Here is a 27,681-nt window from a genome sequence, read left to right as displayed (position 1 = left end):
ACCCTAGATTTGTATTCTAACAGTCATGCTTCTAACTTGGGGGTACTTCTATGTAGCAAACCACCTATTTTGCCCAGATCTGAAGAGCAGGGGAACTTTCATGAAAACACTAGTTAGTCTGATCTTTATTTCAGTTTGAAAATTACAAGGAAACTTACCATAATAACTGTAGAGAGCCCAGAGATACTCTAGCCCAGGATTTCTATGTACAGCCCACCCACCCCCAGTGTTCATGCCAACATCCTGGCACCAAACCCTTCTTGCTCAGCACAGGAGCTTCAGGAATGAAGACAGCTGGATTCTGTGGCTGTGGTCTGGGTCCTATTCCCATCTCCAAGGGAGAGTGGTAGCTGATGCTGGCCTCCCTCCTAGAAGCAGCTCCCTTCTACAGGCAGGCCTTTTCCTATAGGTGCACTGGATGCCAGTGCCCCACTCCTAAGAATCCTCCCCTTGCCAAATTCCTCCTAAGCCAGTGGGCCCCTGGCAACACATTTTTCTCATGTTCTCAGGGCCAAAGTGGCAAAATCAAAGGTTCCTGTGATGGCTTCTTCTGCTTTGTTATTTTAACACTGACTTGTTATTCTATAGCCTCTGGTCTTGGAAATGAATTTTTTGCTTTGTTTTTCATTTTCATACAAAAAACCCAACCTGACAATTTTGCCAAAGAGATAAAAATCTTTTAACAGGTGCAGTTCTGTTGGTCAATCTGCTTTCGACAAGGCTCCATGGTTACAGCTACCCCCACCCCACTTCGGCCAGAGGTCATATGTGTCACCTCACTCCATGTGTCTGTGGCTGGGTCATAGCATTCCACACTGTCCAGAAATGTATGTCCATCATATCCACCTGCAAGGGGGACAATATAGCACATATCTACATCAAACTAAGGAAGAGGGGAGGGAGAAAGACTGATATATTAGATCACCTTCTTGCTTCTTTCTTTCTCCCCCTCCCTCCCCTGCCCAGTCCTGCTGGGCTACCAGTAAAAAAGCAGATGGGGAGGGGTCTTAACAGGAAGGAAGGGCTGTGCTATTCCCTGATGATTCTTAGGGGACCATGTGTATCAGATATGCCAGGCGTCCCTCCCTCAGGATTAAGAATCCAGCCACTTTACCAAGGACATAGATCTTTCCCTGGTGTACAGTGACTCCAAGCGCACTTCGTCGATGTTTCATGGGGGCCACAAAAGTCCAGGTCTCTGTTTCCACATCATATCTTTCCATACTGTTTAACTGGTCAGTGCCATCATAGCCTCCTGTAGCATAGATGCAGTTGTTCAGAGCACAGACCCCTGCAGAAACAGACAGACAGGTGGGTGACTCCTGGATGGAAAATCTGATTCCCTTAGCATTCACTGACAGCACTCCTGCTCAGGGTCCTCTCCTTCCCTTACAGGAAGGACAGAACCTGGGAGTGGAGGGAACTGGTCTATTTGGTTGAGTGTCAAGGTTGAAATAAGACCCCCTCTAAGGACTTGACTCTGTCCCTCCTGTGAAGGAGGCAGAGAAACAACCTGGTTAGATGGTCAGTGTCTTGCTCATCTCTGCATACCTCAGCATGTGTGCAGAAGCAAGTCTTGCTCTTGGGAGCCCTGCCAGACACATGGGAAGGTGCACAATAAGAATTTACTAAATGAAATGACCCTTCTGTTTTGGTCAGGTCCCTGCGAGGAGCAGAACATCAGTCTATGGTTCCAGTCTCCCTTCTCACCCAATCCTTGCCCACCTGCCCCACTTCGGATGGTGTTCATAGGTGCGATCATCCGCCACTCATTCCTCTCTGGGTAGTAGCACTCAGCAGAATTGAGGCGGTTTGTCCCATCAAAGCCACCGACTGCGTAGAGTAGGCGATTCAGGACAGCCACTCCCACCCCAATCCTTTGTGTCAGCATGGGAGCTACTAAGTGCCATTCATCCCGTTCTGGCTCGTACCTGCAAGGGAAGCAAGGACACAGGATGGGTATCAACAAAACCTGTCCTTGCAGATGAGGATGGGAGGGGGTAAATGAAGGGGCCTGGGTTAAAGTCCCTATTGATTTCGGCCAGAAGGCTGGCAGTGCCCTCTTCTTGCTTTGGCAGTTCTAGTACTGGTCTCCTAAAGCAAGATGGACAAAGTTGTAAGGTAAATTGATTGTAAACCCCTTCAGCACCTAAATTTTCCCTCCTACTAGGAGAAATGAGCAGGGAATGGGCTTATTTCATGAACACTTACTGGATATGAAATAGTCATGAATTATTCTGTTCCACTATTTTGCTTGGATACTGATGACTGCTGCCCTCTCAGATGCTTCTCAGGTGGTTTCTGCTGTCCTCAAGTGCCAACTAACCTTCCAGGGCCTATTCTCCTATATCTGTCTTAATAGGAGCTACTCTGAGTTTATTCATTGCCCCACACTCACCTCTCCACACTATTGTGGTGAATGCAGCCATGGGAGCCCCCAACCGCATAGATGAGGCCATCGATGACACCAACACCAATACGATTCCGGGGCACACTCATGGGTGCACACGGGGACCACTGATTAGTCATAGGATTGTAGCAGTCAAGGGCATTGGAGTCTGTGTTGCCATCTGGGGAATTGTTCCTTCCCCCCACAGCATACAGCAGGCCACCCACCACACAGCCTGCTAGGCCACTTCGGGGCACCTGTAGGTCTGCAAGGCGGAGCCAAGTGCCATCACAAGGGTTGTAGGCCTCCAAGTAGCTCAGTGATTGGCGGAAGTAGCCTCCTGCTGTGTAGATGAGCTGGCCCACCTTGGGTGCCCGGCAGGGCATCACCTGGGTGGGCTTGTGCAGGGTGAGGTCCTGAAAGATCTTAACCAGGTAGTCCTTACAACGTGAATCTGACTGGAGGATCTCACATTTCTGCAGCTGCATTTGCAGGAAGTGGGGAGTGAGGGAATGGCAACGGACAGCACGAAGAAGGGCCTGAATGTAGAAGCGGCGGTGCTCGCAGTCATATTTGACCCAATTGATGCAGGCATGGAAGACCTCGGACTCACATCGAACGTTGAGATCGTCCCGACTGATAAGTGTAACCAGCTGGCAGTGGGACAGGTTAAAGAATTCCTCCTGTTTTGCTACCTGGTGGGGGGATAATAGGTAGTGGGGGCAAGGAGGTTCTTGACCGAAGTCCAAAGAGATGCCCACCCCCCCATCCTCCTGGGATTGGACTACCATCATCAGAAGCTGTGTACTTCCTGCTTTCAGTGGGGCCACCCCTGAGTGGAGACACAGGGAAACAGAATGCCCCTAGCTCCTCCCCAGAGCTCAGGCAGTATATTAAACAAATGAACAAGTGCAAGTAGCAGCCAGACTTAGTCAAATTATGCTTTCTCACCCTGACCATCTCAACCAGAGGTGTGATGTTTTCTTAGGCACAGGATAGTTTTGTCCAGAAAGTAAATCAATCACCACCACTACCACCCAATAACTCCCAGGCCACAAAACATATACACACTTACCTCCCCAAAGTGCATGTAGATGTACTCTCGGGCACGCTGATGGAGTTCAGCACAGCCAATTTGCTCAGCAAAGTTGGCAATGCCAATGGCATTGCTGGGGTCCAGCTGCTGCACCAAAAAGTCACTGCAGGCTCGAACTACACTGTCAATCTGGTACATGACAGCTCCATTCATCAAATGCAGCACACATTTCTCCCCCATGGAGATGGAGGCAGTGTAGGCAAACTCTATGAGTCGTTCCATCACCTTGGGGTGGATGCCCTCAATAGAGACTACTTCCATGCCCTGCTCCCGCAACCCATTGGTGAACATGGCCTTGAAAACAGGGCTGGAGGAGGCAAGTACCACCTTGTGAGCCATAAATTGAGCAGCAGGCTTATCCTCATATTTGACCTGCAGAGTCACATCACATAGCTGCTGGCTGAGCCTAAGCTCATTCATGATGCCAAAGGCCTGTTTGGTGTGGTCCTCTAAAGTATAGCTGAAGGTCCGGTTGCCATGCTGGGAGGGTGTCACCTCCGCCTTGCACTCCGTGGCATACATCACCGCATAGCCGGCCCCCCCAGGGCGTTTGGACAGGAGGGGGAGAGAATGGGCACAGGGAACACCCCTGCTATGCCCAGACACTGGCTTCATCAGCCTCTAGAAAAACATTGCCACCGCCTGGAATCACGCACCTGGGAGTGAGGGTGAGGGGATGGTGATCAGGCCCTGGGTGCCAGTCCTGGTGGGGAGAACCCACTCCTCTCCATGGGCTTCCTTTTCTCTCCTAGGGGAACTACAAATTCTCCTTTGCTAAGACTATACCAGGGGATAGCAGCCCAGCCTCCCCCCACCCTACGTGCTCAGCTTAAAAATGAGCCCTATCACTATCAGCTTGGCATTCCAAGTAGCAATCCTAGCCTGGCTGAAGCCTCTTTCAAATGAGACAACCAGTGTAAAGCACTTTGTAAAACTTGAAAGGGCTATATAAATACTAATACTAATTATACTCCCCTGCCAGACCCCTGGTTGAGGCCTCTCTGGTCTGAGTCTAAGCCTTGAAGGGATCACAGACTTCAGAGGTCACCCTCATTTTAAAGATGAGGAAGCTGAGAATATGAGAAGTGACTTTGCACAGGTGGTAAGACATGGAATTCAAAACCAGTTCCTGTGACTACAAACTCAGTGCTCCAAGCCCCAAAAGCAGATGATCCCACAGTAGTGTTACAACTACACTAAATATTTGAGAGATACCATTCTTTTTAAATAGTGGATACCCACATCCCTTCAGGGTGCCCCCCAAATTACCTAATTTGTATGCGACACCCCTTCCGTGGCTATTCCTGGGTCCCCTTAAGTGGAAAGGCCTGTCTTCCAGTTCCTGTCCTGCTATTTCAGGGGATGGGGGCTCCCTCTGCCCCGCTTTGTGTCATCCCTGACCCAGCCCTGGCTAGAGGAAGGCAGTGCTGGGCTCAGGCGGGGAAGTCCCCGGTCCCAGCCTGGCGGGACAGCTTCCTAGCTACGTGACGTTGGGGCTCGCGTTCACTCGATTCCCGAGCCTCCCCGCACCCCCCTTCCCCGGCCGCTGGGAGGCTCACAGGGGACAAAGCCCGGGAAGCCGCACAAATGTCACTTGTGCCGGGCCGCCGGGGCCGGGGCGGGAACCGGCCCGAGGCCCGGGGCTGGGGCGGCACAATGGCTGCGCACCTACTTCCTGCCCCGGCTCTGGCCCGGCCCAGCCCGCCCGCGCCGGGCTGTGCGGGCCCTGGGGGGCGCCCGGGGTGGCATCCGGGCCCCTCCAGCGCCGGGCCCCGCGTCTCAGAACTCTCCCTCTGAAGGGGGGAGCCCGGCGCGGGCGGAAAAGGCCGGGCCGCGGCGGGAAACAAAGTGGCGCCGGGCCGGGTGGGCGCCGGGCCCAGGCCTGCGCGCGGCATGCGCGCCCCTCTCTTCAGACCCGCCTCGTCCCGCAACACCAGGCGGGCTCCGGGCTGCAGAGAGGGGCCGGGGCCCGCCACCCCAAACCCCCCATAGCGGCCTTCCCCCCGGCCCGGCGCCAGAGCCCGAGCCCTGGCCCGCAGCGGGGCCTCGGGCTCCTCGGAACGCCGCAGCCGCTCCCCGGCCCCGGCTCGGGGCACCGTCACCACCAACCGCGGTCTCCCATGGCCCCCAGGGCCCGAGCTCCAGCGGCGGCGGCGGTGGCCGCGTTACTCACCCAGCCATGGCCGCACTCCTGCTCCTCCTCCGCCGCCTCCGCCTCCTGGGCTCGGGCGCCTCCATCGCGGCGCGCGCGGGGGGGGGGGGGGGGAGTGTGGGGGGAAGGGGGTGGGGGTGGGGGAGCGGTGGAAGGGAGATGGCGGGGAGGGGGGGAGGAGAAGGGGGCGGGGCGGGGCGAGGGGGAGGATAAAGTCACCATGACTAAGCAGACCGCGCGCCCCGGCCTTGTCAGAATAAGAGTCCCTTGATTCACCACCCAGGGATTCGGCCAACGGGGTCGCCAACAACTGGGTCCTCCAACCAGCGCAAGGAGGAGGGGGGAAAGGGGATACCCTTGGCTTTCCTCTCCAAGAAAGATTACGGAGGAAGGACTAGTAAGGGAGGGGGCCTTGCTCCCACACCTTTCCCCTTCCCCTTACGAGGGGCAACCCTGGGTAACCTAAGTTCGAAGGAAAGCGGCAGAGCGGAGCTACTTCGTGCGCCCGGCGACAGGCGGAGCCTGGGGGGGCCTGAAGCCCTTAAGTCCGGCTCCCCTGGGCCACCTTCCCCGGCCGCTGGTCCTGTGGGGGTCTGAGCGCCCTTGATGGTTAGCCTGTTCCGTAAGCCCTGGGCATGATGCGACCTCGGCTGGGGCTTCATGGGCCCCTGGTCCCAGGACTCACCACAAGCTCCCGGGAACGTCCGACTTTGCCTCTTGGACTGACACCAGTGGCCCAGCTTGTCCGTGACTCACCAGCCCTGCCCCAGAGCCAGGCCTTGTGCTTGGCAAGCCTGCTGCTTTCGATGCCTAGGCCGCCCCTCCTTCCAGGCTGCCGCAGCTAAACACAGCACTTCGCTTTACCCCCTCTCCTCCTGAAGCCGCCTTTCCTAGGCCAGGCGTAGAGCGTGATGGAGGAACCCAGAGCACGTGCTGTTTGCCACCACGGAGGCACCTGTCCGCACTCACCAAGGCCTTAACTTTTGGAGAAAAACGGCAGTTCCACCCCTCCCCCATCCCCGAAACACACCTAGGAGGGAGTGAGAAAGAGCAAAAGGAAGGAGAGGGTACCTGCGGCTCCTACCCACACGGGCGGGGCAGGGATGTCCCAGACTAGGGGTCAGAGTACCCCAGGAGCTGGACGCCTGTCTCTCTATTCCCTCCCTCATCGAAGTCTCCCTCTGCATCGGTGATAAGAAGTGTATTGAAGACCTGGGAACCAAAGTATTCACGGGATGCTGCTGGCTGGGAACGGGAAGCATAGGTGTGATTAACAGCATCTTTGAAAGTACTAGCCTGGCTGCGGCTGCGGCAGGACCACTGTAAATCCTAGAGTCTAAATCTGGGCAGCGTTAGAGGAAGATCCCAGGGTCCCAAGGCATTAAAGGGGCCATTTGTGATTAGGGGAAGGAGTTTCAGGTAACTCAAGGCCAGAGACGTACATGAGACTGGGCTTGGAATAACTAAAACTTGGAATCCAAGGAGTAGTTGAGACCCGAACCAATATGCAACTAGAATTGTTCCTCCAGATGTCTGGGTTTCCAGGTTCCTTAACAAAGCTACCTAGGTCCTCTGCAGTTCCAGGGGCTACCGGGAGGTGGAGACGCGCCAACATAGTTGGCTAGAGCGAAATGTAAATCAGGTTTAGGAGCGGAGACTCGAAGCTCAGTTATGCAATCCGCTCTCAATCCGCTCCCCCATACCTCTCTCACCGGGCTCCAAGCGGGTCACCCCGGGGTCAAGAAAGCTGCATCTCAGAAGGGTAGGGGACTGATTGTGGTTGAACTCTTAGGTCTTATTTTATGGAAAAAATAAGAGCAACATTTGAATCCAGGTTACGGTATACACAGATCAGCCAGGATGGGGGGGGGGGGGCAGCACAAAGATTTTCCCATAAGCTCTGACCCCAGAAAAGGGATTGGTATGGGCCCCTCCCCTTTCTTGCTTATGTAGACAGCTAATTTGGGGTTCTAGTTCATCGAAGGAAGACAACTGGGTTTTCACTAATAATTCTGGGTTTTCCTAATGGGCACTTCAAAATTCCAGCCCACGTTCTCCTCGAGGTCTCGGTTCCCGAGGTGTGTCTGCTCCCTGGTATTCAGACGTTCTAATACAAATTACTTTATTTATTTTTCAAACAACAACAACGACAAAAAAAAAAACCCAGCAATCTGAAAATAGTGCAGGAGGAAAGGACAGGGTCCTAGGGAGAGGTTGGGGAATAAAGTGTCAGTCTGTGCTGCACCTAGGTCTTAACTGGAGTGCGCGTGGGCGTGGCGTTGCTTGTGGAGACACTCGTGTCTAACCCTTCATGTCGGTTGGAGGAACGTTCCGACTTGCTGGTGCTGCACTCTAGTATAGGCGGTAGCCGGAGGCGCACACTGGCCACACCCTCGCCACCACCTGTCCCTGGGCGCAGGGGCCTATAGCAGCAGCAGCAGCACCTGTAACAGCAGAAGAGGCGCAGGAGCGCACGGCGTAGGTCCCGGCTAGTAAGCGTGTAGATAATGGGGTTGAGCAGCGAGTTGGTCATAGCTAGCCCTAGGAAGTAGTCCGCCTGCAGGAGTACTGGGCAGGCTCGAGCCGGGCACGCTACATCCAGCAGCAGCAGCAAGAAGAGTGGTCCCCAACACACGATGAACGCCAGCAGTACCACGGTCACCGTGCGCAACAGCGCCAAAGACTTGGGCAGCCGACGGGACCCTCCAGACGCAGCCCGAAGCTGCAACTTCTTTGCGTTGGCACGCACCAGATAATAGATGCGGGCATAGAGCGCAAAGATAGCCACAAGGATAACTAGGAAGGCAAGCACGCAGAAAAGCACGTAGGGCTTGGCATAGAGGGGAAGCACTGTGGAGCACTGGGCTAGGCGGCCTAGGCAATTCCAGCCGAGGCCCGGAAGAAGCCCGAGCAGCAGGGACGCCAGCCACGCGGCTCCCGCCAGCAGCAGTGTGCGGCCCCGCCGGTGTATGGGCGCCGGCCGACGACTTGCCATGGTCAAGTGTCGCTCCAGCGCTATGGCTAGGAGGCTGAGCACTGAGGCAGCCAGCGTCACGAAGACACCACCCTCTCGGGCAAACCAGAGAGCGGGTGACAGGTGCAAGGTGCGGGCCCCAGACAACAGGATGTTGACAGTGTAGGCGGCGCCGGCCAACAGATCTGAGAGGGTCAGGCTGCCCAGAAGCAGATACATGGGCGCGTGGAACTTCTTGTGGCGCCAGAGGACTAGCAGAACCGCCAGGTTCTCCAGGACGATGAGACCACACACTGCCAGGAAGACTGCAGCATCTGCGCGCAAGCCCCCGCCTGGATCGTAGCGTGCCCCGTTCAGTTTGCCGGTGTAATTGTAGTGCAGTGCGATCACCTCACTTCCCAACACAGCCTGGAGCGCCGGAGGCGGCTCCATGACGGCCTAATTCCCCACCTCCTCCTCCTGGTTGTTTGCCTCTTGAGGCGCTTCACCGATGCGTGGCTACATCACCATTCTGGGCACTGGAAAAGAAACACAGGCCCAAGCCCTGTGTCTGGGTCCCAGTCCTGCTGGAGAAGGAAGAGGACCAAGTCAGTGGCAGAGCCCTCCCAGAGCCGAGTCTCGGGAGATTCTGGCGCCCCCGGGGCCTCCTTCCCCTCCATCCTTCCCTTCTCCTGAAATTCCTGAGCCCTGGGGGTTTATGGCCACTTCCTCCGGAAAGCCTTTGGAGTAGCAGGAGAGAGAGACAGCTTCTCCCCCTTTCCTCATTCTGGGAACCCAGCCAGCCTAGAAAAGACCGAATGAACTGCCTGTGCCCGGCAAGGATAAGGTCCGAGATGCCCTTGGGGCCATTGTACCCCACTCTGAGGCAGAAACCGGTGCAGCTGTCCCTAGAGTCAGGCTGGAGTGAGGAGGCAGAAGGGGTGAGTGGGCTTAGCCCTTGGCAAAAACCTCGCAGGCAGCTCCAGGATGATGAGGAACAGTGGGGGAGGTTCCAGGGAGGGGATGAGTTGTGACCTCCGGGCCAGGAACCAGGCAGGCACCGGAGCTGGGCCAAACCAGTGGGGTGGGAGACAGATTGTCCCAGAACTCCTAGACACACTCACAAATACAAAAGCCACACACACAAGTAGAGTTGCACTGGCAGGCACAGATCCACAGACATAATGCAATTACACATACACAAAATAAATAGACACGCAGAACCACGGAGACAGCGTTACACACGTGGACAGATACAAATTCACAGATACACAACATTCTTCGAATCACTGAAATTTCAGAGTTGGAAAGGACTTTAGAGGCCATCTAATTCAATCCTTAACTGAAAAAGGATTTCCTCACCCCCCTCTCCAGCATCCCATCCAGCCTCCAGACTTAAACACAAAAGTAGAATCACAGGCAAATAGACACACAGAGCAGTTACACATATACACAGAATTATACACCTTACACAGTCACAAATCTAAAAATACATAGAACTTGCTGCTGATGGGAGAGATCTAGGTTTCTGAAACGATTCTCTCGTCTGGGAGGCACGCTATTGCTCAAGTTGGGGCAGGAAATATTCCTGAGAACTTCGGGATCCCCTGACCTCCCTGTACCACCCCGCAGCGAAACCTGCGGCTCTGCAGTAAAGGGATGGTAAAGGTTTGCAAGTGGGGGAATTCTTGCACTACCCCTATTTCTCTCTCCACGTTTCCACCACTCTCCATTCCCCTAAACCGAGATAACTGGGTTTTCCCTGAGCTGACTCTGAGGTTTCTCTTTTTAGGAAATGCCAGGGAAGTCCCTGGAGAGGGGAGCTGGAGGCTTCGGTGGGGACGGGCAGGCCAGGTAGCTTTCTTCCCTGATCCCTTTCAGGGTAAACGGGGAGAGGGGCTGCACGATGGTAGTCCTGTTCCAGAGATTCTGCGCCGGGTCGGGCATCTGGAAGGTCTCCGGGACAGCAGCTGCTATGGCTGGGGGACAAAGCCCTCACAGCTATCTCTTGTGCAACAACCCCAGTAGGCAGCCCTTGGTTTTGTGGCAGCTGCCGGCTCTGAGGGCCAAATGCGGTAAGAACTCAATCCTGGGTCCCTCCCGCCGCAACTCTCCTCCAGTTTGCACGCGCGTCGCATTGACCGCAGGAGCATTTCAGGGTAGGGTGCTGAGCCGGCTGGTTCTAGGATCTCGTACACAGATTACACTACCCCCGCCTTGCCTAGCCTGAAAGGGGGTCCCCAGCCTCCCACACTCACCTTGCGGCTTCGGCTATAGCGAGTCTCACTTTCCCGAGCCTATGTGAAGCCCGTTCCTCCTCCAAAGTTGTGCCCGCATCAGGCTGGGCGGGGAGGAGCGAGGCCTGGGCGGGCTTGGCCCAGACCTGGGTGCGGGCCAGTGGGCGGGGGCAGGGACTGAGCTGTTTCCAGAGGGGGAGGCAGGATCCATCCCGGCTTCTGGGCGGCTAGGGAACAGCTGGTCTCCCTCAGTCCCAGTGAGATTGACTCCCGCAACTGCTAGTCTTCGCTACCCGAGCCCCGTACCTGCTCCCTACCAGGAGGCCCTCCTCCAACTGATAATATAGCGTCCGGAATGGGACTGGCCCCAGAGAGGGAATACCAAGCTCAAAGCAATCCAACATTTCATCCAGCGCCAGCTGAGTGCCTACTGCAGGTCAGGGGCGCTGCGCTCAAGGGGCTCCTACACGCACACTTTGGGCTAGCCTAGGTCCGTCCCTTCGCTTAGTCTAACACACCTACACCGATGAGCAGAATACAACTGGACTGGAGTGACCGCGTGGAGCGTAGATTGAAGCTCCAAGGGAACTGGCTCATAAAAGACACTTTTAATAAACGCTTAATTAAGTGAACGTCGCAGAGAGGGACAGAGACTTGAAGGACTAGAAGTAACGATTGGAGAAAGCGGGAGTCAATAAGAAGGAACCTCATTTCCCTGCCTGACACTGACACCCACACCGCCCCAATTCTTCCCTTCAAGCATCCCCAGTGGTAGCCCAGAGACATTAGAATACAAAAAAATAGAGGGGCACACAGAAACAAAGAGGTGGCCGGAGACAGAGTTGGAAAACTCTAGAGACACAGACTGGGACAAAGACATACTTACAGTAAGGCTCACAGTTACAGGATGGTCCTGTTTCTCAGGGCCAGGAAGCGGTTCCCCTCAGCTCCCCTGGGGCTGGCTGAGCTGGGAGGATGGGTTTTGATTCTTGCGGGGACCTTTCCCCTCGTCATCCGGCTCTCTCCTCTGAGGCAGTCTGACTCTCACGATCTATGCCGCCCCTTCCCGAAGGCCCGCCTGCTCTATGTCCGGAGGCCTCCCCAGCCTTTGACCCTCCCCTTCTGCTCCGACCAATTCCCTCAGCCTGGGCCCCCTCCTCCCTAATTCCCAGGCAACACTCTACCCCTAGCCCTGGTCCTGCTCCTGGGTCCCGGGACTACTTACTACCTCAGTCTAATTCCAGTCCAATCTGCATTTATAAAACCCTTATTATGTGCAAGGCAGTGTACTAGTATGCTTTCCTAATCGCTCCCGCCTACCTTAGACTGTGGGGGTGGATGTGATGAGGTGAGCTGTGGCCTCCACCAAGGACAGTGCCCTTTGCCCCTACTGGGAAATTGTGGCCAACTGAAGAATGAGGTGTAGGAGGTGGGGTTTAAACCAGAGGGGATAAAAAGGACTTTCAGATGGGGGCTGAAGATTTGTAAAGTGTTTGCATACATTATCTTTGATCCTCAAGCCCTATGTGATAAGTAGTATGAGTAGTAATATTCCTGATTCACCTATGTGAAAACTGGGGCTCATGGAGATTAAAGGACTTGTCCCTGGTCACAGATTAGAGCCATAAGCAAAATATGAAGCTGAGCCTTACCAGACCTAAGTCCAGATCTTGCTGCCTGTGAGAGATGGCCAGTACAGAAGCTCAGGGGCCGTTTAGACCAACCGACCTATAACAGGAATCCCCTTGACAACATCAATCACAAGCACTTATTAAATGCTTTCTATGTGTCAAGAACAGTGCTAAATGATGGGGGGGGGGGGGAGGCAGCACAATGAATGAGTAACTGTGTGAATGAATAAATGAGGGAATAAAGTTATTTGTTAAGGGCTAAAAACCTGAGGATACAAATAGAAAAGTATGACAGTCCCTTCCCTCAAAGAGCTTAAAGTTTAATGGGGGAGAAAATACATATACAGAATATATGTAAAATGAATACAAGTTAGTCAGGAGAGAGATTACACTAGAACTGGGGAGGAGAGGGGGATAAGTAAAGAGACGAGAAAAGATTTCATGAAGGATGTAATGCTTGAAGTAAGTCTCAAAAGAAATCAGGAATTTGGGGTGGCTAGGTGAGTAAAGTGCTAGTCTGGAGTCAGACCCGAATTTGGTTCTGGACTCAGACACTTAACACTGACAGAAAAAAACTAGCCGTGTAACCTTGGGCAAGTTACTTTACCCCAACTGCCCTCCAAAAAGCAAAAAAAAAAAAAAAAATCAGGAATTCTAGGAGTCAGTGGTTGGAAGGGAGTGCACTCTAGGCTTTGTGAGAGATCCAGTGCAAAGGAGCAGTGATTGGCCAGTATGGCTGGATCACAGAGTGCCAGGAAGGGAATAAAGTATAAGAAGGTTACAAAGAGGTTTTTTGTTTTCAGTTTTTGCTTTTTGGAGGGCGATTGGGGTTAAGTAACTTGCCCAAAGTCACATGGTGAGGCTGGATTTGAACTCAGGTCCTCCTGACTCCAGGGCCAGTTCTCTATTCACTTCGACACCTAGCCACCCCACAAAGAATTTTAAGTGTCAAAAAAGAGAATTTATATTTGATCCTAGGGAATCACTGGGGATTTGTGGAGTTGTGAGGGGATGTGCATTTTAGAAAAACCACTTTGGCAGCTATAAGGAGAATGAATTGGAGAGGGGAGAGGCTTGTGGCAGGAAGATCAAGAGGAGGCTACCTAAGTAGTCTAGGCAGGGGGAATAAGGACCTGAGCTAGCATTAGCATGGTGGTTGGGTGAGTAGAAAGGAGAGGTTTGGTATACAAGAGATATTAGGGAGGGCAGCTAGGTGGTGCACCAGCCCTGGAGTCAGGAGGACCTGAGTTCAAATCCAGTCTCAGACACTTAATACTTACTAGCCGTCTGACCTTAATCAAGTCACTTAACCCCAATTGCCCTACCTTCCCTCATTCAAAAAGCAAAAGAGAGAGAGAGAGAGAGAGAGAGAGAGAGAGAGAGAGAGAGATTGGGGAGATAGGAATGATAGCCCTAATACATTCAGCTAGCTTTTTCTTGAAGACCTAAAGTTATGGGGAACTCAAAACCTCCCAAGGCCTGGAGACAATTCTAATGTTTAAAAACATTTTCTTGGGAGATGCTAGAGAAAGGGAAAGAATTTGAAACTCAATTTAAAAAAAGAATGTTAGTAAACAAATAATGAGATTTTAAAATAACCAAAAAATAAACTGGAAAAAATTTAAATGTTTACTTTATGTCTGAACAAATTTTGCCTTTCTGCAACTTCTGCTTGACCATTTTTAAATGAGGGAGGTACAAAGTTACCAGCCTCACTTTCTCCTCTGGAGCAATTTGGGTCCAGTGGCAAGATATAGTTCACTATCACCAGAGATGGCCCTGGATGCCTTTGGTCCTTAAAAAGCCCTTGGCCTTTTTAAGCTAAGGTCTTTAATTGGTATCAGTTTGACTGAGCCACGAAGTGGCTTTGCACAGCCCTCCCTCACTTAAGTCCAATTCCCTTGCATGTCATGGCATCACCTCCCAGATGTCATGGTTCTTTTTGAGAATGAAGGACAAACAACAACATCTCATTGACCATAGTTCTTTCTTCTGGGGGCCAAGAAGAACAAGTCTGATCTCTTGTCTATGTGGCAATCCTTCAGATCCTTGAAGTCAGCTATCATGTTCCCACCTGTTTTCTCTTCTGCAGCCTGTGTTCCCAGTTCCATCAACCAATCCTTTATAACATGTTATATACCCATCGACATCTTGTTTTCCCTTCTCTAGATCTTCACCAGCTTCACAGAAACAAAAAAATTTTAGTTGGAAGAGATCCCAGGAGTCAATGATTCCAACCCTTACTAAGTCTCCTATATTCAATACACCAGACAGGAATCATCCAACCTTTACCTGAAGATCTCCAGTGAAGGAGAACCCAATTTCTGCTGAGGGAACTCATTCCACTTTTGGACAGCTCTGTTGGCTAGGAAGATTTTTGTTAGATCAAGCTAAAATCTGCTTCTTTGAAACTTGACCTTTTTCTACCCTCTGGGGCCAAACAGAACAAGTCTAATCCTTTCACATGACAGCCTTTCAAATATTTGAAGACAGTTTTTCTCCTAACTCTTCTCTTCTTCAGGATAAGCACTTCTAATTCTTTCACATAATCCTGTTATGACCAAGGCCTCTACCATTGTGATCACTCTCTGATTTACCAATATCCTTCCTAAAATTCAATAACCAGAATGGAACACAATATTCTAGATATGGTATGACTAGGGCAGAATACAGCAGGATTATAATAGAATATTAGAATTGGGGGAAACCTTAAAGAACTATTGAGTCTTCCCCTTCCTTTTACAGATGGGGAAACTGATACTCAGAGAAGGGACATTGCTTACCTAAAGTCACAAAGTTTTTGGTAGGTCTAGAACACAAACTTAGGTCTCCAGATTCCAAATTCAGCATTCTTTAAATTCTAATTTCTTCATAATGGGAGGGGGGTGTGCTTTGAGGGTGGGAACTATGTCTTCTCTTTCAGACTAAAGGAGTAAGTAGGTCATCCATGATTAATTGTATGGCTGGGGCCTGAAGAGGAAAATATTTGGAGCAGCCATCATGAGGTGTTGACATGAATAAAATAGGATTGTTAAGCAGAAGTAAGAGCCCAAATAAGGTGATAGAAATTGGAAATAATGCTGGAGGAGTTGTTTGAAGAGAGGTGTACTAACATATTATTAGTGGTGAATTTATCCAGCTATTCTAGAAAATAATGCAGAATTATGACAGAAGAGTCACTAAACTCTTCATATTCTTTGACCCAGGAATTCCATTATGAGGCATATACCTCAAGGAGAAAAATAAACCAAATCAGTGTATGAATGAAGCATTTAAAAAATGATCATTATATGCAAAGCACTGTGCTAAGTGCTAAGGACATATATAGAAAAGCAGGACAGCCCCTTCTCTGAAGGGGCTCACATTCTAATGGAGAATACAACATACATGAGAGGTTTTTAGCAAGTCAAAGGGAAAGGTTCCATGGTCCTTAGGGCTAAGCAGCAAAGAACAGATGAATCCTCCTTCTTTAATGTCATTCCTATTGAACAAATCATATCAGTACTGATGCTGAACTATTTGACAGTGTCAAGGCCTTTGGTAAAAAGTATCTGTTCAGTAGCTGGTTGCTGTAGATCCTGCAAGGGCCATTTGCTAGGCTGCATCTCCTGCTTCCCAGGATGATGGCTGAGGGGGCTAGGCTGGAAGTTTTGCTTCTCAAGCCTCTTGGGTTCTTGGTCCTGGACAATAAAAGCAAGAAATATCCTCTACATAACAAAACATTTGTACTAGCACCTTTTTCCATTAGCAAAAAACTCCCAAACAAAAAATTGGAAGTCAGCGCCCATCAATTGGGAAATGACTGAAAAATTATGACATGTGGACGTACTATAATATTACTCTGCTGTAAGAAATAACAATTATGGGGCAATTAGGTGTCCAAATGAATACAGCACAATCCTTGGAGTCAGGAGGACCTGAATTCAAATCCAGCCTCAGACATTTACTAGCAGTAACCCTGGGCAAGTCATTTAACCCCAATTGCTTCTTCCCCCCAAAAAAAGAGAAATGACAAATATGAAGAATACATAGACACTTGGCAAGATATATATGAACTGATGCAAAGTAGAACCAATATAACAATATAATATACATATATTATATATACATATAATATAATACAATATAACAATGACCACAATAATGTTAAAGCAAACGCTAGAAGACTTGAGAACTCAAATCAATGCAATGACCAATCTTGATTCCAAAGGACTGATGAAACTATTGTTCTCCTCTCAGTAGAAAAGAGAGGGCTGGCAGGTGTGGAATGAGGCATATGGTGTCACAAATGGCCAGTGTGTAGGTTTGTTTTTCTCAGAAGGGAGATTTCTGTGAGGAAGGAGAAGGTAGTATGGGAAAACTGTGGCAAGAATGTGAAGAGTGAGTTCAGAAATCTTACCTGTGTTATAGTTTCTTCATTGGCTTGAAGAGATGCAAAATGTGGGATTGAAGAATATTAAAACCTCAAATTTGTTAGTTAAGCAAAATTAAAGGACTTTAATGCTTTAGCTAAAATTACTAGGCCACTAACTTAAATCACTAATTATTGATCACAAGATTGATTGTCTACATGCCAATTGACTAGAAAATACCTAACATATTGATCAAAAAAGCATTTATTAAGCACTTACTATATACCAGGCATTGTGCTAAGTGATAAGAATACCAATACAAAACAAAAAAAAATTCTCTGCCCTCAAAGACCTTCTGTTCTGTTGAGGGAAACAAATATATAATATTAGAACATACAAGATACAAACAGAGTAGATGGGACATAATTAGAGAGAGGAAAGTCCTAGAAGCTCTTTCAAACCTTCAAACATAACATGACCTCCCTTCCCTCAGCCCTCTTAGCTGAGAAACTTGCCTCATATTTCATTGAAAAATTGAGGCCATGGGCAGAGAAAAACAGTACTTCTGCAGCTCCAGCTCCCAGCACCTCCAATACCTGTAAAATACGACTCTAAACAAATTTTAGAACTATAGAACCCACAAAGTGACAGAGGCCAGATAACACAACCTTACTCTTATTGAATTTGGCTTAAGGAGGGAATAACATATATACTTAATTGGGTATCTTACCCTACAGGAAAATAGGGAGGAAGGGGATAAGAGGGGGGATGATAGAAAGAAGGGTAGTTAGAAGAAAACACTTTTGAAAAGGGACAGAGTCAAAGGAGAAAATAGAATAAGTGGGGGGCAGGATAGGTTGGAGGGATTTATAGTTAGTCTTTCACAATATAACTACTATGGAAATGTTTTGCATAACTACACATGTACAACCTATAGTGAATTGCTTATTTTCCCAGTGGGTGTGGGTGAGGAGGGAAGAAGGGAAAAAATTCTGGAACTCAAAGTTTTAAAAACAAATGTTTTTTTTTTAAAATGGATTTTTACATTCAACTGGGAAGTAAGATATACAGGCACTGAGGTATAGAAATCCATCTTACCCTGCTAGAAAATTGGGAGGGGAATGAGGGAGGATATAAGAGAGGACAGATTGGGGGAAGAGGTATTCAGTAGGCTTGCTATTTTGGGGTGGGGATGAGGGAAAGATGGTGAGAAAAATTTGTAACTCAAAATCTTGTGGAGATGAATGTTGAAAACTAAAACTAAATAAATAAATTGGGAAAAAAAGAAAAGAAATATTGAGGCCATTCACCAAGAGCTCCCTTTTCTTCCTTCCTCTTTATCTCACATAACTCATTATCATAACATGTAATCTTCCTTTGCCCCTTACATGAAGTGATGGCCCTTCTTGCCAAGGCAAACTCCTCTCTATGCTCACTTATTCTCATCTCTGCTATCTCTGCTATCATCTCTGTTCTCTCACTAATTTTTAGTCTCTGCCTATCTACTGGCTTCTCTCTTATGGTCTACAAATGCAACCATGGACACTAATGTACTGCTGGTAGAGTTGTGAACTAGTCTAACCATTCTGGGGAACAATTTGGAACTGTGCCCAAAGTATTGTAAAACTATGCATACCCTTTGACCCAGCAATACCTCTACTACATCTATATTCCAAAGAAATCAAAGAAAAGGAAAAAGGAGCTATTTGTACAAAAATATTTATAGCAGCTCTTTTTGTGGTGGCAAAGAATTGGAAATCAAGGTGGGACATCCATCAATTGGGGAATGACTGAACAAGTTGTGGTATATGATTGCATATACTATCATACTATATATATTACCATATTATATCATGTAGTATCATAAACCTGGGAAGACTTATGTGAATTGATGCAATGCAAAGTGAGCAGAACCAGAAGAACATTGTACAGCACTGTAACAGCAATATTGTACAATGATTAACTGTGAAAGACTTAGCTACTCTGATCAATACAATGAATGACCCAAGACAATTCAAAAGGATTCATGATTAAACATGCTATCTGCCTCTAGAGAGACAACTGATGAACTCATACTTTTTTATTGTTTTAATTTGTGTTGTCTTTTGCAATGTGACTAATATGAAAATATGTTTTACATGACTTCACATGTATAATCAATATCAAATCGCTTGCCTTCTCAAGGAAGGGGGAGGTATTTGAGAGAGGGAGATAATTTATAACTCAAAATTTTCAAAAATGATTGTTAAAATTTTTTTACATATAATTGGGAAACATTTAATGAAATAAACAAAAATAATTTAAAAACTCAAACATACCCATATCTGTCCCACATTCAAAAAACCTTTCTTTGATCTATTTGTCGTTACTATCCTTTGTGTGCTTAAACTTCTTGAAGAGGCCTGTTATCTGTCTTCACTTCTTTTCACTCTCTTCTTAGCTCTCAGTACACTGGTTTTCAATTTTATCATTCAAATGAAACTGCCCTCTCCAAGGTTTCCAGTGACCTCTTAATTGCCAAATCCAATGGTCTTTTCTCAATCTTCATCCTTCTTGTCTTCTGGGAAGTCTTTGACACTGTCAATCACATTCTCCTAGATATTCTCTTCCCTCTTGGTTTTTTGCGAGACTTGTCTCCTATTTCTCCTCCAACCTGTCTGACCACTTCTCCATCTCCTTGGTTGAATCTTCGTTCAGTTCACGCCTGCTAGCCATGGATGTTTCCTAAGGGTCTGTCCTGGGCCCTCTTCTGCCTCTGTTTTGCTTGGTGATCTCATCAGTTATCATGGATTCAACCATGATCTCTAGGTTGATGCTTTTCAGATGTACTTATCCAGCCTTCACCTCTCTTCTGACCTATAGTCTTACAAATCCATCTGACTATTAGGAATCTCAAACTAAATGTCCTGTAAACATTTTAAACTCCACATATCCAAACTGAACTCATTATCTTTCCTCCAAACCTGTTCTCTTCCTAACTTTCCTACTATCATCAAGGATACCAAAATCCTCCCAGTCACCCAGGCTCAAAACTTAGGTATCACTCTGCTTGCCTCATTCTCTCTTATCCCCCATGTCTAATCTGTTTCTAGAACTTGCAAATCAATTTACTTTTCTAACATTTCTCATATTTGCACCTTTCTTTCCTCTGACACTGCTACCATCCTGGTAGCAGACCATCAACACTTGGCCTATTGAAAATAGACTGTTGGGGGCGGCTAGATGGCACAGTGAATAGAGCACTGGCCCTGGAGTTAGGAGGACCTGAGTTCAAATCCGGCCTCAGACACAACACAAAAACTAGCCGTGTGACCTTGGGCAAGTCACTTAACCCCAACTGCCTTCCAAAAAGAGCAAACCAAAAGAAAATGGACTGTTGGTGGGTCCCCCTGACACAAGTCTCTACCAACTCCAGTCAGTCACACAGGTCTGACCATATTTTTATTCAATCAGTTTTATTGGTTAACTATTGCCTCCAGGATAAAATATAAAATCCTCTGAAGGGCATCCAAGGCTCTTCATTACCTATCTCTCCCATCTTTGCAGTCTTCTAACACTTGACTCCACGTGCTTTGAGATCCAGTGATATTGACTTCCTTGCTATTCCTCAAACACAGCATACATTCCACCCCTCTCCCCATTCTGGCCATTTTCACTGCCTCCCACCCCCACCCATGTCTGGAACTCTGTCTCTCCTCTTTCTGGCCTCCTGGCTTCCCTAACTTCCTGCAAGTCTCAGCAACAGTCTCACTTTCTACAGGAAGTCCTTCCCAGATTTCCATAGTCTTAGTACCTTCCCTCTGAGATTATCTCCAATTTGTCCTGTATTTGTCTTGTTTGTACAAAGTTCTTTGCATGTTGCCTCCTTCATTAGATTGGACAGGCATTTATTAAGTGCCTACTATTTGAGAGGCACCGTGCTAAGGTATGGGTTCACAAAGACAGGCAGGGACTGCCTATTCGGTCTCTGTCTTCCTGAGTCTTTTCTTCTCCATGCCCACTTCCTTCAATATTAAACAGTCAAGTTGACCTTTGCAGCTGATTACATAGTGTATAGAGCATTGGGACTGGAGTCAGGAAGACCCAAGTTAAAATCTGTCCTCAGACATTTACTAGCTGTGTGGTCCTGGATGAGTCACTTAATCTGTCTGCCTCAGTTTCCTCATCTGTAAAATAGACATAACGATAGCACCTACCTCCCAGGCTTGTTGTGAAGATCAAACGAGATAATATTTGTAAAAGGGTGTCTGGTCATTGTGGTCTTTTATAAATGTTTTTTCCTTCCCTCCCATCTGACCTGCTCTCTTCTGGACACTCACTAGTTTGTCAATTTCCATCTAAAACCATTTCCCCTGAGAGCTGAACACAACACTCAAGATGAGTTCTGATGAAGGCAGAGCACCATGGGACTGTCACCTCCCTGTTCCTGGAGGCTGTGCTCCTCCTAAAGCAGCCCCAAATTCCATTCCATTTCTTGGCTGCTGTGTCACACTACTGACTCACATTGAGATTGTGGTCAACTAAAACCCCCCAAATCTTTTTATTGGGAACTATGTGAGGTCAAAAAAGCCTATAGAGGAAGAAAAGAGAGGGGTGAAGGTCAGGACCACAAGTACTACAGTTACCTTGTTATCAGAGGTAAATCTGGAAGGAGAGCACATTTTGTGAAGGTGAAGAAATAGAAAATCCCAGAGAGGGAAATGAATCAAAAGCTCTGTGTGTGTGTGATAGAGAGAGAGAGACAGAGAGAGACAGAGAGAGAGACAGAGAGAGAGAGAGAGAGAAAGAGCTGATGAAGAAAGGCTGGAGGCTCCAGGCAAAGATGAAATGCCACTTCCCTTCTTGCCCTTCCCCCTCATACACGTCAAAAGAGGTTTGTTCAAGGGAGTTCCCAGATCATTCTGATGAGGTTACAGGGAGGTGAATCTTTGTTTAGAACTTTGATTTCATCTCTCTGAGGAAGAGGGTGTAGACATGCTGATAGAACTCATAGAGCCATTCATATACCCCATCAAGAATGACAGATTTAGTTTCAGGAATTGGAGATGAATTGGTTGGCTAGGGATATTATAGGTCTGGTACATTCCTTTACATTGGGCTTATAGAAAGGACTGCAGCTCAAACTGTGCCCCCTTCTCTACCTTTTTACCTTTTCTAAGCACAGATCAAAGATCTATGACCTTAGAGAGGCTTTTCATGACTGGAGCGGAGTGGGGTTGGGAGGAAAGGAAAGGGTGGTACATAGGTATTGGCACGGTCCCCTAGGGCAATCTTGAAGTATTGACAATTCTCAGACTTTGAGTTCCCAGACTCTGACTATCTAAGCTTAGACTTGGGCATGCTATGGCAGAGGTAAATGCCAGGTTTACATTCTCTCAGCTATGTCCCCCCAGGAAAACACCACCATGAAGCCAAGTAGTAGGAGCTCCTAAACCACTGTCTTCTAAGGAAAGAAGGAATTCTTGAGCAATGTCTGACTCAGATTTGCCTCTCTGGCATACTCCAAGCATCTCAAGTCCCCCAACCTAGACTTCCAGAAAGAGAGAGATTTCCTGGACCCCTCACAATCTGGCTTCTGACCTGCTCTGTCCAAAGCTACCAATGATCTCTTAGTTGCCAAATCCAATGGCCTTTTCTCAATCTTCATTCTCCCATACCTCTCTGCAGCCTTTGACACTGTTGATCATTTTTTCCTCCTTGATACTCTCTTCTCTCTGTTTTCAGGACACTTCTCTCCTCCTATCTGACCTCTCCTTCTCTAGATTCCCCTCCAGATCATGCCCTCTAACTATAGGTGTCCCTCAGAGTTCTGTTCTGGGTACTCTTTTTTCTCTCTACCACCACACTTGGTGATCTCAATCAGCTGTGATTAAATCATCAGTATGCTGATGATTCTCAAATTTACCTATCCTGCCCAATCTCTCAGATGACATCCAATCTTGCATTTCCAACTGCCTTTCAGACCTCTCAAACTGGATGTCTAGTAGACATCTTAAACTTGATACGTCCAAAATGGAACTGTTATCTTTCCCCCTAAAGCCTACCCTGTTCCTACCTTCCCTATTATGGTAGAGGGCAACACTATCCTCCAGGGCCCTCAGGCTCACAACCAATGAATCATCCTAGATTACTTACTATCTCTTAACCACCCCCCCTCCCCATATCCAGTTACTGCCAAAGCCTGCTGATTTCACCTTTGCATTATCTCTTGAATATGCCCCCTTCTCTCCTCTAATGCAGTCACCACTCTGGTACGGGCCTTTGTCATACTTAGATTATTGGAATAGTCTGCTGGTGGGTCCACCTGCCTCAAGTCTCTCCCCATTTCAGTCTGTCCTCCATTTAGCCACTAAAGGTATTTTCCTAAAATGCAGGTCTGATCATGTTGTCTCCCTCATCCCTAAAGGATAAATTCCCATGGCTTCCTATTGCCTTCAGGAGCAAATACAAAATGCTCCCTTTGGCATCCAAAGTACTTCCCTTTCCAGTCTTCTTATACCTTACTCCCCTGTACATACCCTTAGATCCAGTGACACTGGCTTCCTGGATGTTCTACAAACAAGATGCTCCATTTCTCTACTTAAGGCATTCTTTCAGTCTCTCCCCCACACCTGGAACACTCCAATCACTGATCTCTTCCTTTAAATTCCAACTAAAATTCCAACTTCTACAGAAAGCCTTTTCCAACCCCTCTTAATTCTGGTGCTTTCCTTCTTTAATTACTTTCTATTTATCCTGTATATAGCTGGCTTTGTATAGATTTGTTTGCATGTTGCCTCCCCCTGTAAATTGAAGGCCCCTTGAAGACAGAGACTGTCTTTTGCCTCCTTTTATATCTCCAGAGCTTAACATAGTACCTGGCACATGCTTAATAAATGTTTATTGATTGATTGTCAGGTACTGTGAGTACAAAGAAAGACAAAAATAGTCCCTGCTCTCAGGGAGCTCACAGTCTAATGGGTAAGACAACATGCAAACAACTATGTAGGAAACAAGATAAATACAAGTTAAGTTTGAGATAATCTCAGAGGGAAGACATTAAGATTAAGGAAAGCCTGAAAAATTTGTTTTGTTTTGTTTTTGTAGGAGATAGAACTTATCTAAGACCTGAAGGGAGCCAGGAAATCCAGGAGGTGGTCCAAAGTGAAGAGGGAGAGAAATCCAGGCATGGGAGATAGTCAGTGAAATGCCTGGAGTCAGGTGACAGTGCTGTGTTCAAGGAATAAGAAGGAGACCAGAGTCACTGGATCATAGAATCCTTGGAGGGGAGTAAGATGTAAGAAAACTGGAAAATAGGAGGAAAGGGCTAGATTCTGAAGATCTTTAATAGCCAGGGTTACAATTGTTATCATTTTTATTATTACATCCTGGAGGCAACAGGGAGCCACTGAATTTTATTGAATAGGGAGATGACACGATCAGATCTCACTTTTGGAAGACCACTTTGATAGTTGAATGGGAGATGGACTGGAGTTGGGAAGACTTGACATAGGTAAGCCAACCAGAAGGTTATTACAGTTGTCCAGGCTTGAAGTGATTAGGACTTGTACCCAGGCAGAAGGAAAGCAGGAGACTGAGGCTATTACATGGGAAAGCAAAAGATCTGGAATTTATTCCCTGTTACTACTGGGAATTATTCAGACTAGAATGATACAATGGAAAGGAAGTTGCCTGTCTACCAACCCCAAATTTGTTTTCTTTACAGGGAAGCCCAAACTCCAGTAGTATCACAAGACTGTCTAGCTGTTTGGTTCTGTGAGGTGTAAAAATGGGATCTGCTGGAATGTTGGGGGTTGCCTAGCAACTCTAATTTCCTTTCCAAGGAGAGTCCAAGCCATAGAGGGGTGCTATGAGTTGGAAGAACTGTCTTTTTGTTGTTCAATTGTCTCAGTCGTGTCCAACTTTTTGTGACCCTCATCTGGGGTTTTCTTGGCAAAGATACTGGAATGCTTTGCCATTTCCTTCTCCAGCTCATAGGAAAAGGTGGGACTCAATAGAAAGAGGAATCTTGTACTGATGATTTATGGGCTTTATATATTTCCAACATTTTCTAATGGGTGAAATAAAGGCTGTATGGCATTGTTACTTTGAGTGTTCTGCTGGCTTTTTTTTGGGTGGCAAGATATTATAATGGGAGGACTGGTCAATAAAAGGCCCAGTCTTCAGAGTATGCTAGGATTTATCCTTCTTGGTGGGTTATACAGAGCATGTACAGCTATTCCCTACCTGGTTCCAAAATCTAACATTCGAAGTCCTGGTGAGCCTACTTCCGGCTCTGGGTGATTGAGGGGCTGGTACTGTGTGGTGAGGAGCAGTCTTCTGGTGGCCGAGGAGCTGGGGCCCGATGAGTCCTGAGCTGCTGAAAGAGAACTGAATATGAATACAAAAGGAATAATCATCTCCCCTGCCATGCTTTTTGCTTTCTCCCTTTCTGGTGGGAAGGAAACATTTTCCTTCCTTCCTCACTGCTGTGAGCTGCCAGGTGGAAGAGTGACTTTGAGTCCCATTCCCCACATGTCACCTCTTCTCCATGGGTCTATGAACTCCTGGTGTCTTTGATTCTTTTGTGTTTAATCTTCCCTGATCTTAGATGCACCAAGTGTGCCAAGAGGTGTGCCCAGGTGACCAGGAGCTCCATCAGAGCCACAACTAGAATTGGTAGCAGAGTCTACTGGAAGGTGGCATCCAGCAACAGAGGAAATTTCAACAGATACAGGTAGTAACAGTCCCCTGAGCACTTGGCAGCTCCAGGGACCAGGACAGAGAGAAATATTGGCTACAAAGGCACCAGTCCTTGGATCCCAGGAGGGCTACATCTGCTGGAAGACCCTCATTCAGACTCTGTGAAGGGAGAGAAGGCCTTCTAGGGCCTGCAGTCAGTCAGCTTGAACTTTAAGTCTGAGCCCACATTCCCTAAGGGGACTTCCTGTGTTCAAGGGGAGTGCGCACCCCAGGAATTGGAGGAAAAGGTTTTTTATTTTTCTTATGCCTTCTCAGTAAATACTCTTTTGTAAAAATTAATTGGTGTTAACTGGTCTATTGGTACCAGGAAAGAATCTGATTGGGGTTTGTGGAGATATAGTACTAGAAACCCCAGCCTCTCAGGGTTACCCCCAGAACCATAAAGAGTGGTAGTCAGCTCCCTGATGGGGAACCAACCTGGCTGTAGGATAGGATAGGGAGTTGGGAGAATGAATATTTAGAAATTTCCCATCAGCAACTCTGGGGACAAGATAAGCCAAAAATATGATTTTGGCAGGGAACTGGTTCTCCCAAGATTGTACTTGGTTCTTGTAAGTTCTCGTAAGCCTATGGTACTGGACCATGGGTTACATATATAAGATCCTGGCATTTGGAGAAGAAAGGGAGAGACTTTACAGATCATCCATTCAAATCCCCTCATTGTACAGATGGGGAAACTGAGGCCCGAAGAAGGAAGTTTCTTGCCCTAGGTCACACAGCAGCAAGTAAATGAGGTGACATTTAAACCTAGAATCAATACAAAACTTCCTATATGAGGAAGTATGTCCTTGCCTTCTCTTCCTATCTTCTCCACCCAATGTTTTGGTTTCTATCTCCAGAAGGTCATCTAGATCCCTGTTACCTCTGGGTCCCTGAATACATGGAGCCTGGTTCAGAGGCCACTGTTTCTTCTTTGTTTACTTCAATCATTCAACAAATGTTTCCGGAGGCCCCTTTCTGGGCATGGAACTGGTGAAGCAGACAGAGGTGAATAAGGCCTGATTGCCCCCTGCCTTAGCAGGGCAGATAAGATGCTTCTATATCCCAAATGACCTATGATCTCATTGATTCAGACATATATTCATTGATTCATCAAAATATCAAGTGCCTGCTGTAATTCAATCTTGTGCTCAGAGATAAAGAAGACACAAAGTTAAGAAATAAAATTTCCCTCTGGGAAGATAATAGATTACCCATCACAGGAGGTTTTGGGGAGGAATATTGTAGAGAAGATTCCTGCTTAATGAGGGCTCAATCAGGCATGCCTGCAGCAGATGACTCACTGACTGGGTTTCAGAGACTGGGGCTACCTCCTGATGACTGACTTAGGTCCAAGGGCAGAACTCTTTGGAAGAGCAGCCCTTCCCCATAAGTCAGTTATTTATAATATTTATTATCAATAAATAAAGATTTATTAAGAGTCTATTGGGGTGGCTAGGTGGCGCAGTGAATAGATCACCAGCCCTGGAGTCAGGAGGACCTGAGTTCAAATCTGGCCTCAGACACTTAAACACAAAAAACTAGCTATGTGACCTTAGGCAAGTCTCTTAACCCCAATTGCCCTTCAAAAAAAAAAAGCAAAAAAAAGAGTCTATTATGTGCCAGTGACCCCTCTCTGATTATCACAGAACAATCTAGTTCCTTTACCTTTATAGAGACAGATAATGGAGGCATCCTTGAACTCCTGGGGGATAACCTCCTCTTGCCATGTGACCTGGAAAATTTCAACCAGCTTTTGTATGAGCTGCCCTGCCTTGTAAATCTTAACTGGAATAGAATCAGCGCCAGGTACTTTGCCACAAGAGAGGAGCCTAATGGCATTCAAAGGCTTTTCTTCATTTGGAAATTTGGCTAGAGAGGGATTGACTTCCACGTGATGTATATGGTCAATGGCTTCACCATTGATGATGATGGTCTGTTGAGAACACTATGGAAGTGTTCAGCCCATCTCTCCAAGATCATGTCCTTATCACTCATCAATGTGACTCCATCAGTACTGAGTAGTTGAGACATACCATATGTCTTTGGCCCATTCAGAGCATCATAAAAACACTTTGGATTGTTATTATATGCATAAAACTGAATTTCATCTACCTTCTTATTGATACAGGATTCCTACATCTCTCTAA

The 27,681-nt window shown here is 47.6% G+C and overlaps 2 protein-coding genes and 1 long non-coding RNA gene across 7 annotated transcripts; 1 reads left to right on the top strand and 2 right to left on the bottom strand.

Annotated features, from left to right (window-relative positions):
• Positions 1-96: 96 nt before the first annotated feature.
• On the bottom strand, positions 97-5,762 carry KEAP1 (kelch like ECH associated protein 1). Of its 2 annotated transcripts, XM_069083088.1 has the most exons (7): positions 5,659-5,752; positions 4,755-4,896; positions 3,465-4,141; positions 2,399-3,084; positions 1,726-1,931; positions 1,115-1,291; positions 97-846 (listed from the first exon to the last, which is right to left on the bottom strand). In XM_069083088.1, exons 3-7 carry the CDS (start codon positions 4,098-4,100, stop codon positions 680-682), a joined length of 1,872 nt encoding a protein of 623 aa, XP_068939189.1. In that variant the 5' UTR covers positions 4,101-4,141; positions 4,755-4,896; positions 5,659-5,752; the 3' UTR covers positions 97-679. The 2 variants fall into 2 exon arrangements, with proteins under 2 accessions (XP_068939189.1, XP_068939188.1); XM_069083087.1 differs by lacking the exon at positions 4,755-4,896 and having other exon boundaries at positions 5,659-5,762.
• A 1,980-nt stretch (positions 5,763-7,742) lies between these two features.
• S1PR5 (sphingosine-1-phosphate receptor 5) lies at positions 7,743-12,137 on the bottom strand. 4 transcript variants are annotated; one of them, XM_069083085.1, is made up of 2 exons: positions 11,714-12,137; positions 7,743-9,177 (listed from the first exon to the last, which is right to left on the bottom strand). In XM_069083085.1, the coding sequence occupies exon 2, from the start codon at positions 9,041-9,043 to the stop codon at positions 7,883-7,885; it is 1,161 nt and encodes a 386-aa protein (XP_068939186.1). In that variant the 5' UTR covers positions 9,044-9,177; positions 11,714-12,137; the 3' UTR covers positions 7,743-7,882. The 4 variants fall into 4 exon arrangements, with proteins under 4 accessions (XP_068939186.1, XP_068939187.1, XP_068939184.1 ...); XM_069083086.1 differs by having other exon boundaries at positions 7,743-9,174; XM_069083083.1 differs by lacking the exon at positions 11,714-12,137 and adding an exon at positions 10,849-11,671.
• On the top strand, positions 9,184-25,831 carry LOC138157478 (uncharacterized). The gene is made up of 2 exons (XR_011167401.1): positions 9,184-9,531; positions 25,401-25,831. It is a non-coding gene; the product is annotated as an uncharacterized lncRNA (long non-coding RNA).
• The last annotated feature ends 1,850 nt before the right edge of the window (positions 25,832-27,681 follow it).

The sequence above is a fragment of the Petaurus breviceps genome, unplaced genomic scaffold (assembly GCF_028583685.1).
Source record: "Petaurus breviceps papuanus isolate PSGF00001 unplaced genomic scaffold, PetGlider_PUasm1.0 172, whole genome shotgun sequence".
Taxonomy (NCBI): Eukaryota; Metazoa; Chordata; class Mammalia; order Diprotodontia; family Petauridae; genus Petaurus; species Petaurus breviceps.
Note: the sequence above shows the minus strand (reverse complement) of the source record. Positions and strands in the feature narration are given on the sequence as shown.